Here is a 14,220-nt window from a genome sequence, read left to right as displayed (position 1 = left end):
CCTGCCTTTCTGTGGCCCCGTGTACCAAACGCCAAGAGGAAGATTTCCCATTTTAACTCGGGTCCACCTTACCACACTTTCACCCTTGTGTCACATTCTAAATGGGAGTCACTACTACTCACCCTGGAACAACAGGTCCCCATTAAAACAGGTGTCATACCCCTTTCCTGTAAATACCTGTATTGCCAACTGTTTAGCAATAAGGTTCGGATACGACTTTAAAGAAGGCTACTACTTGCATATAACACAATTTTATTATACAATGATTATAAAACACCAAATTAATGGAATGGCAGATATAATATTACCCTGTCTTGTTAATTCCATGTGAATCATACAATTATTATGAATTATAATACATAGAGAAATAAGTATCCATTCTATACATTACCAAGTAGTATTGCAACATCACTTCTCCACTGGAGGGACCACAGTGTCAAATGAGAAGGAAATGCTCTGGTCTTGTCATCACAGAGACCGTGCACCCACGATAGCTTCTGGAAATGTCCCCTGCTGGAAAATGTCCCTACCTCACTGACACAGGTCCACCTTTTTATACACAATATTCCCACATTCCCTCTGTGCAGTATGCTGAGTCATCAGAATCTGGAACTGCACAAAACTTCAAAGTCTGTTTGCTATAGCCTCTTAGTGTGTTTGCACCAACCAGAGATTTGTTTGCTATTAGTATGCCTCTTAACAATAGCACAATGCATCAGGGTTGTTTTGCTACTGATTATAACCTAGACTCTGTTTGCCTCTAGTCAACTTGTCAAAATTGTCTGTCACTGTTCAAAGTTCAACATATGTTGCTTGTTACAAAGTTAACTTTCATGCTCATAGCATAACACTCTAAGATGGCAGCCTATGGGCAGCATGACTTCCATTCTGAAAACTGGATACCTATGTAACTCACACACTCATACATGTCAGATATGTATCACAATCGGTCCTAGATTATGGATGTCATGCATGACCCAATATTGCTACATGAGACCATAAAACATTTTGGTCTCTCTTGTCTTCGAGCATCATACTATTATTGAGCACAAGACTTCCTTGTTCAAGCAGCATATTAATTATCTATACAGTTGTTATTCCTATTGTCCTAGAATATACCACACAACTCTTATATTAGAATACCACACATAATTAGTTGGAAAGCTTCTTTCCATCAACCACCCCCAAGTAAAGGTATTCAGTATCTATCACTGTTTGTCAACAGGGGTCACTTGCCTGCAAATCAGGATAATGCTTTATCAATATACCCGCACCATTCACTACTCTTGAAATTCAACTACGTACACAAAGGTTAATCCTTTCCAGTAATTCAGATTAAACATACTGTTTCAACAAGCATTGTCTTTCAGTATACTCAGCACACAGGCTGCATTTCAATAGCCATTGCAGGTCTGACCTCATGAACTCTGGTACTGGATATGGGGCCTTCTAATCCTGACATTACAGGTTAATTTCAATATGGACTAATCAATATATTACAATATGTAGGCTATAAGATATCCATATTTTTATTAGCACCACAATCCACCCTTGGATATCTTATAGCCACACATTATCTATCCAACAACAACAAACCAATTTATGCATAATACAAATTACTCCTTAAAGCTATCCTAGAGCTAACACCTGACCCACTAGTTACATTAGTTGGAATATAACAAAAGTGATATTTCCAAAGGAAAACATCCCACCTCTAGGCAATCTTACATGTTCTGTAAATGATGGAGCAATCACTATTGCCCACCCTCATACTTTTACACTTTTTATCTGAACTGGAACCACATATAATAGCCCTCTCCCCATCCCCAGTCTGATTCAACATATTTCATGTTTATCACAAGTCCACTGACAGCATGGATCAGCTGGCATAATTCTTGGAATCGTTCTGTTGATCATTTCTCCCATTAGAAATTTTTCTTCAGTACAGTTCACATCTTGGGTCACATCTTCTTGGTCTTTGCCCTTCAAAAATGGCTAGTGTCCACTGAGCCAAGTAAAGCCATAGATTCTGTTTGGTTTTCAGAAATCCACACTTTCCATAGCTGGCATCTGTCTGAAGATTGCTTGGCTCTTGAAAGCAGTCGCACAAGATGAAAGCAATAATACAACACTTACAGACCAGACTTTGATCTAAAGGGAAAACAAAAACATTATTATCTGAGATCACATTGACTGCTACTTCAGAAATGAATTGAGCAGATTCTGGACACCTAATTGATTCCACCAAATTTTAGAAATCCACTGACTGAGCTATTCTAGCTTCTCTCTGTATTATTGACATGTCATTTTAGTCAATATTCACACATTTCTCCTGGATAAATCAAATCTATCACGTTACCTCTATTCATTTAAATATCAAACATAACTGTTCAAGATACATCTTACAAATGGATTTTACAAACCTATTATGTTAAAATAAAGATTAAAGACATACATAAAAATAAACCACAACTTTTAGCTGAATACAGTCCGATTCATCACAATGGGATGATTACTTATTTAATTGTTTGCAAACAATTATTTTAACCTTTACCTTTGAGCTCATTAGTCTACCCCCATGTCTTATATATAGCTAAATACATTGAATCCAATTCCTCTGAAAAACTGGTTTGTCCAGTCTGAAAGAAAAAAAACACAAAGGTTAGAACACTGTCTTAAAAGGATAACACAGGAATAATGACTGGTGACCAAGGAAAAATAATCCAGCCCCATAGACAGAGCACAGGAATAGTAGCACCATCTTTTTGGGGTCTACAATATGACAAGTTCTACTCTTTCCCAGTCTCACTCTTATCCACCGTTGGAATCTGCATTTCTTGCGACTTTTGTGCAGTTGTAGCAAAGTCAGCTTTTTTACATGTAAATTCAGTATCGTAGATGGCAAGTCCTTCCTTATTCTCCATTCTATCAATATTCTGGTGCAATGAGTGGCTCTCTGGTCTGGTATTACAATAACGTTTAATGTGGCCTATCTTCCCACATTTAAAGCAATACCTAGGCCTGTAAACAGTAGACACATTCTCGGATACTTCATCCTGCTCTTTTGACTTAAGACACCACTCAGTTAATAGTTTTACAAATCTTTCATATGAACTGGTATTTCTTAGAGACACTCTTGTGGCATAATCTACATTACAATGATTTGCCATTGAAAATAGAAAACTAGGATCATTCTGAGACATATCTGGATGATTGCAAACATTTCTGTACAATGCCAAATAATTACTACAGAACAACATGGGATCATCAGATCGCCTGAATCTGAGCATTGCCGGGGCCTTGCCACCCCTAGTATTTCTTCTACTTAAGGTAGATTGCAACTCAGATCTATTAGACACCCTGCAATCTTCTACCTCATTCTGGTTTTGCTTCCCTGTAGCTGTCTCTACAACCTGGATCTGGCAAATGCGATGAGCTTTTAATGGGTTAAGAAGAGGATCCATTTCTTCCATCTCCCCATCAAAATGATCATCCCCCTGTTCTGGGTTGGTGACAGTTTTGGAGTCAGTTGACTCCTGTGCATCACTATCCCACTGATCTGGGTTCTTCTCCCACTCTGCTCTGGCCATGGCCAAAGCTTTCTTCCTTTTCACCTTCCCCCTCTTCTTTCTGCACTTATACTGATTTACACATACAGCAGTCTGTCCTGCATCATGCTGAGTTCCAACACATTTGTCCATTACTAACTTATTCTGACCCTGTGCTGCCACCAATGCATTCTGGGCCTCACATACTGTAGCTGTATTTCCAATTCCTGCACTTTAGTTAACATTCTTTGCTTTTCCTCATGCTGTTTTCTATATGCATATAGCAGGATCCAGCCACACCTACCAAGAGCACATAATTCTTTCCCTTTTTCTACTTTTACTTTCTGCAACCATTTTTCTACATCAACTAGCTTTGCATCTTGCCAATATTTGCCCCAACGTTCACTTGAACCAACACTGTGTGACAAAATATGATATGGAGTTTCCTCCCACCCTGGAGTCTCAACAGACTCACTTACAACCTCTTTTTGTTCCATTTCTGACAACTTTCTTTGCATATGGGTGTTTTGCTCATGCATATCTCGGTATACACTGAGTAAAATCCACATACGCCATCCTAAAGACTCTACATCACCCCTGAGTACTTCAACAACATCAGGGGTTAACTGCATTACCTGCCTTAGCAGGGATACCGCCGAGTAATTCACCAACATCGAGGGGTTAACCACATCACCTGCCTTAGCAGGGATCCCCATGAGTAAACCAACAACATCATGGGTTAACTGCATCACCTGCCTTAGCAGGGATACCCCCGAGTAATTCACCAACATCGAGGGGTTAACTGCATCACCTGCCTTAGCAGGGATCCCCATGAGTACTTCAACAACATCATGGGGCTCTGAGCCCTTGAGCTTATTCTCCCAGGGTTCTGCCAATCCACAACAACGCATTTCCTGCGCTAAAAACCCAAACATTTTGGCCTAGTGCCGACAAATTACTATCCTATAAAATAAGTTAGGACGTGAGGATTATTTCTTATCCCAACAAAGAAAAAAAAAACTTCTGAGCCTTCTGCGTATCCTGCCGACTACGCCAATTTATGTATTGCCAACTGTTTAGCAATAAGGTTCGGATACGGCTTTAAAGAAGGCTACTACTTGCATATAACACAATTTTATTATACAATGATTATAAAACACCAAATTAATGGAATGGCAGATATAATATTACCCTGTCTTGTTAATTCCATGTGAATCATACAATTATTATGAATTATAATACATAGAGAAATAAGTATCCATTCTATACAATACCAAGTAGTATTGCAACATCACTTCTCCACTGGAGGGACCACAGTGTCAAATGAGAAGGAAATGCTCTGGTCTTGTCATCACAGAGACCGTGCACCCACGATAGCTTCTGGAAATGTCCCCTGCTGGAAAATGTCCCTACCTCACTGACACAGGTCCACCTTTTTATACACAATATTCCCACATTCCCTCTGTGCAGTATGCTGAGTCATCAGAATCTGGAACTGCACAAGACTTCAAGGTCTGTTTGCTATAGCCTCTTAGTGTGTTTGCACCAACCAGAGATTTGTTTGCTATTAGTATGCCTCTTAACAATAGCACAATGCATCAGGGTTGTTTTGCTACTGATTATAACCTAGACTCTGTTTGCCTCTAGTCAACTTGTCAAAATTATCTGTCACTGTTCAAAGTTCAACATATGTTGCTTGTTACAAAGTTAACTCTTCATGCTCATAGCATAACACTCTAAGATGGCAGCCTATGGGCAGCATGACTTCCATTCTGAAAACTGGATACCTATGTAACTCACACACTCATACATGTCAGATATGTATCACAATCGGTCCTAGATTATGGATGTCATGCATGACCCAATATTGCTATATGAGACCATAAAACATTTTGGTCTCTCTTGTCTTCGAGCATCATACTATTATTGAGCACAAGACTTCCTTGTTCAAGCAGCATATTAATTATCTATACAGTTGTTATTCCTATTGTCCTAGAATATACCACACAACTCTTATATTAGAATACCACACATAATTAGTTGGAAAGCTTCTTTCCATCAACCACCCCCAAGTGAAGGTATTCAGTATCTATCACTGTTTGTCAACAGGGGTCACTTGCCTGCAAATCAGGATAATACTTTATCAATATACCCGCACCATTCACTACTCTTGAAATTCAAGTATGTACACAAAGGTTAATCCTTTCCAGTAATCCAGATTAAACATACTGTTTCAACAAGCATTGTCTTTCAGTATACTCAGCACACAGGCTGCATTTCAATAGCCATTGCAGGTCTGACCTCATGAACTCTGGTACTGGATATGGGGCCTTCTAATCCTGACATTGCAGGTTAATTTCAATATGGACTAATCAATATATTACAATATGTAGGCTATAAGATATCCATATTTTTATTAGCACCACAATACTCCATTTTCAAAGGTCACACATTTGGTAACCCAAGCTAAGTCCCTGAGTTGGCCAGACCCACACTTTTCCCCAATCATCCCTAACTCTGGGACATCAACCTGAGGGGGCACTACCTCCTCCTCTTTAAGCATCTACCACAAGTCCCAAAATAATTTAAAGTCCCGGTCTCTTAGAATAGGGTATGGCAAGTTCAGGACTACAGGAACGTCATGGCTGGTGATAATCATGGCCATCTCAATGATTACCCTGGACACCGGATAATCCCTAGGGACCCCATGGATGCAGTGGACTTCCACCTTCCTTCCAGGAATCAGATAAACAGGGAGTGTGGCGCTCACTAGGGTTTCTGGGCACCCTGAGTCCAGAAGTCTCCCCATTGACTTCCACAGAACACCTCTGTGCTGTCTTGTCAGCTGTATAACTGATGCAGGATACTAGACACGCTGTTCGAACACTGTTCCTGGCAAATGTCCCTCAGCACATTCCCCGCTGCCCCTTTTTGGTCTATCACCCCTATTTGGGTCACCATCCCCTTTTGGGACTCCACTCCCTTTTCGGGCTACCATCACTTCTTGGCGTGCACCCATGGACTGCCCACGGCCCTCTCAGGCCCCTCACCAACTGTGCACGGTGGTCTATCTGCCCCAACAGTTCCTCACAGCGAGACTCCACACTGCTCTGCCATGCACTGCCCGGTTCCGCAAAGCTCTGCAAGGTTCTGCACAGCTTTGTAAGGCTCCGCTCTGCACAGCTCTGCATGGCTCCACTCCCCAAATTTCATGGACATGCCGATCCACAGCAAGCCGCCTGCAGTTCATGGACCCGCTGATCCACAGCAAACACCTGCTGTAGTCCTCCCAAGAACCTCCTGGACCGATGCCCGCAGTCTAGCACCAACTGTAACATGTCTCCACTATTTGTGGACGGAGGAGTATGTCTACCTATGATGTCAATTACAGGCCTCTCTCATCTTTTTAGGTGGGAGAACTTGTACAATTGGTGACTGACTAAATTCTTTTTTCCTCACTGTAATGTATGTAATGTTTGGTATTAATGCTTTTATTAGGGAAAAATAGTACTCATGTCTGGCCACTAGATGGGGCAGTATAGTGAATGTAAACTAGTGTAGTGAAAACCAGTTAGTAAATAGTTAAACAATAGGAGGGGCCAGCTGTAGATAAGAGAGGGAGAACTTCCTCAAAGAGTTGAGATGAGCCAGGGTGCCCAAACCGCCAGCACAAGCTTACATGCCCGGAATGATAGCAGTGACCACGCAACATTGATAAGGGAGAAGCCCAGCCATCCACAGCACCAGGTCTGAACAATGGTAGGCAAGTACAGCAGCAGGTTACAGCAGTCTTGGAAAAGAAGCCTAAAACAGAAACAGTGACAAGATGGGGACGCAGGTGGCAACATATTTCATGGGCTGATGCCCTCAGATCTGGGGTGAAACAGCTGAGTGAACTCACAGATGCAGTTAGTTTGGACCGGGAGGAAGCTGTGTCACCGCAGGAGACAATACAAATGGGCAGGTCACTCACCGTGTGGCAGCTGACTTCGGAGGCTGATGCTCTCATGTCTGGAGCGAAACAGACTAGGGAATGTCTAACCATAGCGGAGCTGAACAGGGAGGATGCTGAGGAACCATATGAGATGGTCCTACCCGGGTATGTGATGTATGACGGAGAGAAGTGCAGGGAAAGAGGAAGAAATGTGCAATATAGAACCTGTTGTTAATGCTGTGAAGAATATGGATGTGCTGCGTAAAGAAAACAGTAAAGTTGGTCATTTAAAAGTTGAAATGGACTGTGTCTCTATTTATGTGGAACCATCTATAGGGAGCCTTCAGCAGAGCAGAGAGGACCCTGATGTGCAGAAAGTGAAGCCACAGGTATGCAGAGTAGTGGACATTATTTTCATGTGATGGGAGGCCAGGGCACATATGCTCCGGTGTCCTCAGCAATGACTTGACTACAGCCCTGGCTCTCCCTCACTCTCCGATATAACAAGGTGGTGTTCATTAAGTCTCTGGTGTATGGAGAGTGTCTCTGATTCAAAGTTTTCCACTCCTTTGCCAACATGAGTAAATTCCTGGTTTACTTTCTCCATGACATGACCTTGTTTCTCTTCTAGTCTCCTGAACATTTCCTCCATGTCCCTCCATGTGGGAATAAAATGAATATGTTCTCTCCAGTCCCACTCCTCCTCTGTTTGAGAAATATCTGATTAAGGAATGTGTCAAAAGCTGTGACCCTTGGCTCATGTTCAGCTACCCCTGTTGTGAAAGTTTACCTTGCAGCATTTGTGGGCGTCATCTTTTCCTGTGTAATTTGCCCAGAGGGACGCAGATACAGGTGCATCTCACAAAATTAGAATATCATCAAAAAGTTCATTTATTTCAGTTCTTCAATACAAAAAGTGAAACTCATATATTAGATAGCGTCATTACAAACAGAGTGTTGTATTTCAAGTGTTTATTTCTGTTAATGTTGATGATTATGGCTTTCAGCCATTAACCCCTTTCTGACATGAGATGTGCTATCCCGTCCATGGGACCCGGGCCCCTATGCCCATGGACGGGATAGTACATCTAGCGCGATCAGCGGCGCTCGCAGGGTGAGCACTGCTGATCGCAGCCGGATGTCAGCTGATTATCACAGCTGACATCCGGCACTATGTGTCAGGGGTGGTCACGCACTGCCCCCGACACGTTAACCCCTGGCACACTGCAATCAAACATGGCTCCCTCCGTGCTTCCCTGAGACTCCTTCCCTGCAGGTCCCCGAATCCAAAATGGCAGCGGGACCTTCGGGGGTCTGCAGGGAGGCGGCTTCCTCATGCCTGCAAAGCGATCTGTGATGTGACAGATCAGCGACCTGTCACATGACAGTAAAGTCCCCCCTGGGACAATGTAATAAAGTTAAAAAAAAATAAAGTGTAAAAATAATTTATAAAAAATCGCTAAATAAATAAAAAAAAATATTCCCTAATAAATTCATTTTTTGGAAAAAAAAAACAATAAAAGTACACATATTTAGTAGCTAAAAAAGAGGAAAAAATATTTAGCCTACCGTACATCAGTGTCCATATAGTCCATAAGCGGTCTGATGCCAGGAGATATCCAGTGCGGTTCAACTGACACTATAAATCCAAAGGAAAAAGAGGGGGTCTCCAGCACCAAAATTTGTGAAAAAAGATAAAACTCATATTTATTAGGAAGGTTTTAAAATCATATTAATAAACCAGCATGACAGGCAAAGCGTTTCAGACAGATATTACATGTCCTTAGTCATAGGTATATCTTATCAAAACTAGGAAGCTTAAATAAATGGATACATGAGGAGACTGCAAAATGAACACCCAGTTTCAGGTAATTAGCTCCACCCTATTCAGACCTAAGCAATTAATGTTGCTAAACAAAGCTAACATATAAATAAGAAATATGTTTGCAGACATAAATGAATACATGCAAAAACAGCAATAAACCATAAATCACAATAGACATAAATAGATGAGTATTGCAAAAAAAAAAAACCATATTACCTTATATATTGCAAATCTGATCTATAATTTAAACCTTTCGGTGCACGAGCATCAAGAAGCAGAATCCATTTAGCCTCAGCTGATAATAGTGCAGCAAACCAATCTCCACCCCGAGACTTATCCACTGTCACAATTAATAACAAATATCCGCTTCCTCTCATTCCGGAGCTGTTCGACTGTCTGCGGGGGGCACAAATCTTCACAAAATTGGATCTTTGTGGGGCCTATAATCTAATCCGTATTCACCCCGGAGATGAGTGGAAGACCGCTTTCAACACCTGTGACAGCCACTATGAGTATTTGGTCATGCCCTTCGGCTTGTGCAATGCCCCCGCAGTGTTCCAGGAATTTGTCAATGATGTGTTTCGAGATCTACTCTATTCCTGTGTGGTGGTGTACTTGGACAATATTCTTGTGTTTTCCCTGGACCTGTCTACCCACAGAAGAAACGTCCGCCAAGTGTTGTTACGTCTGAGAGAGCATCGTCTTTATGCCAAGCTCGAGAAATGAGCCTTCGAACAGTCTTCTCTACCGTTCTTGGGTTACATAATTTCTGACTCAGGTCTACATATGGACCCGGCAAAAGTGTCCGCTCTACTCAACTGGCCGCTTCCCCAGGGAGTGAAGGCTATCCAGCGATTCCTTGGTTTCGCTAATTACTACCGGCAGTTTATCCCACACTTTTCCACCTTGACCGGCCCTATTGCTGCTCTGATCCGTAAGGGGGCCAATCCTCACCTCTGGTCACCTGAGGCTGAGAACGCCTTCCGGTCCTTGAGAAAAGCTTTTGGTACAGCTCCTGTACTCCATCGTGCTGAAGCTAACAAGCCCTTCACTCTTGAAGTGGATGCCTCTGCCACCGGGGCAGGTGCAGTACTTTCTCAGAGGTCTTCCTCCGGATGACTGGTCACCTGCGGCTTCTTCTCTAAGACATTCTCCACCTCAGAGAGGAACTATGCCATTGGTGACAGGGAGCAGCTCGCTATCAAATTAGCCTTGGAAGAGTGGCGGTATCTCCAGGAGGGAGCTATACATCCATTCAAGATCTACACAGACCACAAGAACCTGGCATACATCCGGTCAGCACAAAGCCTTAATCCCCGGTAGGCCAGGTGGTCGCTGTTCTTTGCCCGGTTCGATCTTGAACTTCATTTCCGTCCTGGTGATATGAATCTCAAAGCAGATGCCTTATCCAGATCCTTTCTGGTCACCGATAGTGAGGAAGAACCATCGCACATCGTGGATTCTAGCAAGGTCATCGTGGTTGCTCCTGTTAATCTGAATTCTTTGCCTACGGGTAAGACTTTTGTTCAAGAAAGCAAGAGGAAGCGAGTCTTACACTGGGGTCATGCCTCCAAGCTGGCTGGCCATGTCGGCCTCAAGAAAACCCTCTCTCTCGTTACTATTGGTGGCCCTCTCTTCCTCAAGATGTTTGAAGTTTTATCGCCTCCTGTCCATCTTGTGCCAAAAACAAAGTTCCTCGACACCTACCCTCTGGTCTCTTGCACCTGCTTCCGTTTCCTTCGGCTCCCTGGCAACATATTGCAAAGGACTTTATTACTGATCTGCCTCGTTCTTCAGGTCATACAGTCATCCTTGTGGTCGTGGATTGATTTTCCAAGATGACTCATTTCATCTCTCTGCCAGGATTACCCTTTGCTCCCGAGTTGGCAAGAATTTTCATCACAAATTTTTTATGGACTCACGGCTTTCCTCAGTATATTGTTTCAGATAGAGGGGTCCAGTTCACCTCGCGGTTTTAGAGAGCCCTATGCAAACTGATGGATGTGATGTTAGACATTTCCTCTGCCTACCATCCCCAAACTAACAGGCAGAACGTACGAATCAAATCCTGGTAACTTAACTTCGTCATTTCTCCAACATCCACCCGAACAATTGGTCCAGCTTGCTCCCTTGGGCTGAGTTTGCCTGCAACAACCACACCAGCGAATCCTCATCCAAGTCGCCTTTCTTTATCGTCTACGGGCAACATCCTGGTGTACCTCTGCCGGTACCCCCTGACTCGGGTGTGCCGGCGGCCGATCTTCTGACTGAGGCGTTTTCCAGGGTCTGGCAGGAGACCAAAACAGCACTTGTACGAGCGAGGGACAGGATAAAGAGACATGCTGATAAGAAGCGCCTGGATCCCCCATTGTCTCATCCTGGGGATAAAGTATGGCTGTCCTCCAAATTCGTCCGTCTTAAGATCCCCTCGTATAAACTAGGTCCCCAGTACATCGGTCCTTTTTGAGGTCTTAGCTCATATCAATAATGTTGCCTACAGGTTAAAGCACCCCGCCTCGCTATGAATTCCCAATTCTTTCCATACTCAACCAGTTCCACACTTCTACTGGTCGCTCACTTCAGCCTGTTTCCGCACAGGATGTCGTTGAAGTTAAAGACATTCTTGCTATGAAAAGGTCTAGAGGAAAATCCCTCTTTTTAATTGATTGGAAAGGTTTTGGTCCCGAAGAAAGGTCTTGGGAGCCCCAGTAGAATGTCCAGGCTCCTCGAATTTTAGCAAGGTTCCCTTCCAATCTTAAGAAGAGGGGCGTAAGGAGGAGGGGAATGTCACATCTGCCACTGCCTCTGCCATTGTCACTCCCGCTGCCGCCTCCACTGCCACTGCCTCTGCTGCTATCATGCCTGATGCCACCTCCACTGTGCTACCCCCCAAGCCACGGAGTGCTCACCTCTCCCGGCGCGCTCCTGAGGTGAGCGCACGTCACCCTCACTTCCGGTCCTGCGGCCGGCTTCTGGGACTCGTCGGGTGCGCATGTGCACCTCGCACCATAGACTCTGCGGCACACTTCCTCCAGGCTGAACTGCAACTGCTCCATCCCTTTCCTCTATGATCCTTGAAGACCATGACCCAGAAGTCCTGCAGCGTGCACCCTATTTCAGGTAGCTTCGCCCCCTGCTCTGTGCCAGACTATCACTTGTGTTCCACGTTTGATTCAGGCCCACGCTTCCCTGCCTTTTCCTGCCTTGCGCCCTGCACCCTGCGCTGCCGTACCTCTTTGTGACCTCTCCTTGTGACCTCCCTGTGTTCCTTTCTAGTGCCCATCCATCCCAGCCTGTGCCTGCCTCCTCCTGTGTCGTCAGTCCCTTCTCTTCAGCTGCCTCCTTCTGGACCTGCAGCAGTCTCCCCTGTGGTTGCTGGTGGCTCCTTCCTGTCTTCCAGTCAACCACCCGCTTGTTTCTCCCTCCATCTGTTCCCGGGTTTCAACTTCCATGGCGATAGTCTCCCCTGGGCCTGCTCCCTGTATAGGGGGTGGTCTACCTGGCCAGCTCGCCCAAGGGAGGTACATCGTCGCGGTCATGCGGGTTCACTCCTGGATTCTCTCAAGCATCACATTTTGGTCTTGCTTAAACAAAGAGTACCTATATCAGCAGATGACATAAAGTAGATCCCCAAACCATCACTGATTGTGTCCATAAGTTTTCTATAGAATTAAGTTCTGGAGACTGGCCACGCCACTCCATGACCTTAATGTGCTTCTTTTTGAGCTACTCCTTTGTTGCCTTGGCTGTATGGTTTGGGTCATCGTTTTGCTGGAAAACCCAGCCACGACCTATTTTTAATATCCTGGGGGACGGAAGAAGGTTGACACTCAGGATTTTAGGGTACATGGCTCCATCCATTCTCCCATTAATGTGGTGAAATAGTCCATGCCCTTAGCAGAGAAACACCCCCAAAATATAATGTTTCCACCTCCATGTTTGGAAAATTAAAGAGGTATACACAGCTTCATGAAATGAGGTGTGAGCTGAATCGGATTGACCCGTATTCAATAGAAATGTTCAAACAGCTTCACTCTCAGCATGCTTATAGAGTAATTTTTATTTCAAAATATCACAAAAAAAGGAAATAATGTCAATTCATAAGGCAAAGAAGGATTAAAAAAAAGCATGTGTGACTTTTCAACCGTTAATGGTCTTTCTCAAACGACGCTGAAAAATAAATATCAGTAAAGTGATATATACAAATTTACAAATATACAGCAGAATGGTTTAAATAAACAACAAAATGGTTTAGATAAACAGGCAATGAAAGGAGAAAAGCAAACAAATGCTGTAGGCAGACATACAAAGCCAGTCCAATATAATGAACAAATTTGCAATTGAAATTACTCTTACAAACAAACCAAGGGGAAAACAAATGCGACCAGGAGCTTTCAAAGGGATGGCAGGAAAAATAAGGTGGGGAAAAGAAAGGGGGGTTTATTACCCACAAGTATAGCCAGAGATGGAATGTTCACTGACCTATTAATGATTCAGTAGGACCTAAAAGAACTTATGCACATGGGAAGTAATGGAGCAAACTGTGAAGATATAATGGTCTTGGATTAGTATAGATGAGCTCTATATGTTTGCAGAAAAAAACATGATTTCATAGTATAAATAATACTAACCATTGGTGTCCAGGGGAGCGCATATCAGCGCTATGTAGTGCGGTGTGTCAGGGCGCGTTTCAGCGCTGTGTCATCAGTGTGCACTCATTAGTGTCAGTGGATCCATATTAATGGGACTGGGTAATGCACTTCCGGCGTCGGTGACCTGGAAGTGGCTGGTAACATATGAGAGAGAGGCCTGGATTGAATTGTGATCGCGCACACGCGCATTGGACCCATAATCTAAGACCAAAGTGAGGCTTGGAGTAGCTGGTGCACTGAGTCTGCGCGATATGAAGCGCA

General features: G+C 43.6%; 1 protein-coding gene across 3 annotated transcripts; it reads right to left on the bottom strand.

The window, feature by feature from the left end:
• Positions 1–235: 235 nt before the first annotated feature.
• On the bottom strand, positions 236–13,505 carry LOC141059632 (uncharacterized). 3 transcript variants are annotated; one of them, XR_012222571.1, is made up of 4 exons: positions 9,052–13,505; positions 8,273–8,384; positions 2,555–2,639; positions 236–2,151 (listed from the first exon to the last, which is right to left on the bottom strand). XR_012222571.1 is itself a non-coding variant. In XM_073555711.1 (2 exons), exon 1 carries the CDS (start codon positions 3,699–3,701, stop codon positions 2,790–2,792), a length of 912 nt encoding a protein of 303 aa, XP_073411812.1. In that variant the 5' UTR covers positions 3,702–8,266; the 3' UTR covers positions 236–2,151; positions 2,555–2,789. The 3 variants fall into 3 exon arrangements, 1 of the variants encoding a protein (XP_073411812.1); XR_012222572.1 differs by lacking the exon at positions 8,273–8,384; XM_073555711.1 differs by lacking the exons at positions 8,273–8,384; positions 9,052–13,505 and having other exon boundaries at positions 2,555–8,266.
• Positions 13,506–14,220: the final 715 nt, after the last annotated feature.

The sequence above is a fragment of the Dendrobates tinctorius genome, unplaced genomic scaffold, assembly GCF_039654945.1.
Source record: "Dendrobates tinctorius isolate UK_male_01 unplaced genomic scaffold, ASM3965494v1 ptg000229l, whole genome shotgun sequence".
Taxonomy (NCBI): domain Eukaryota; kingdom Metazoa; phylum Chordata; class Amphibia; order Anura; family Dendrobatidae; genus Dendrobates; species Dendrobates tinctorius.
Note: the sequence above shows the minus strand (reverse complement) of the source record. Positions and strands in the feature narration are given on the sequence as shown.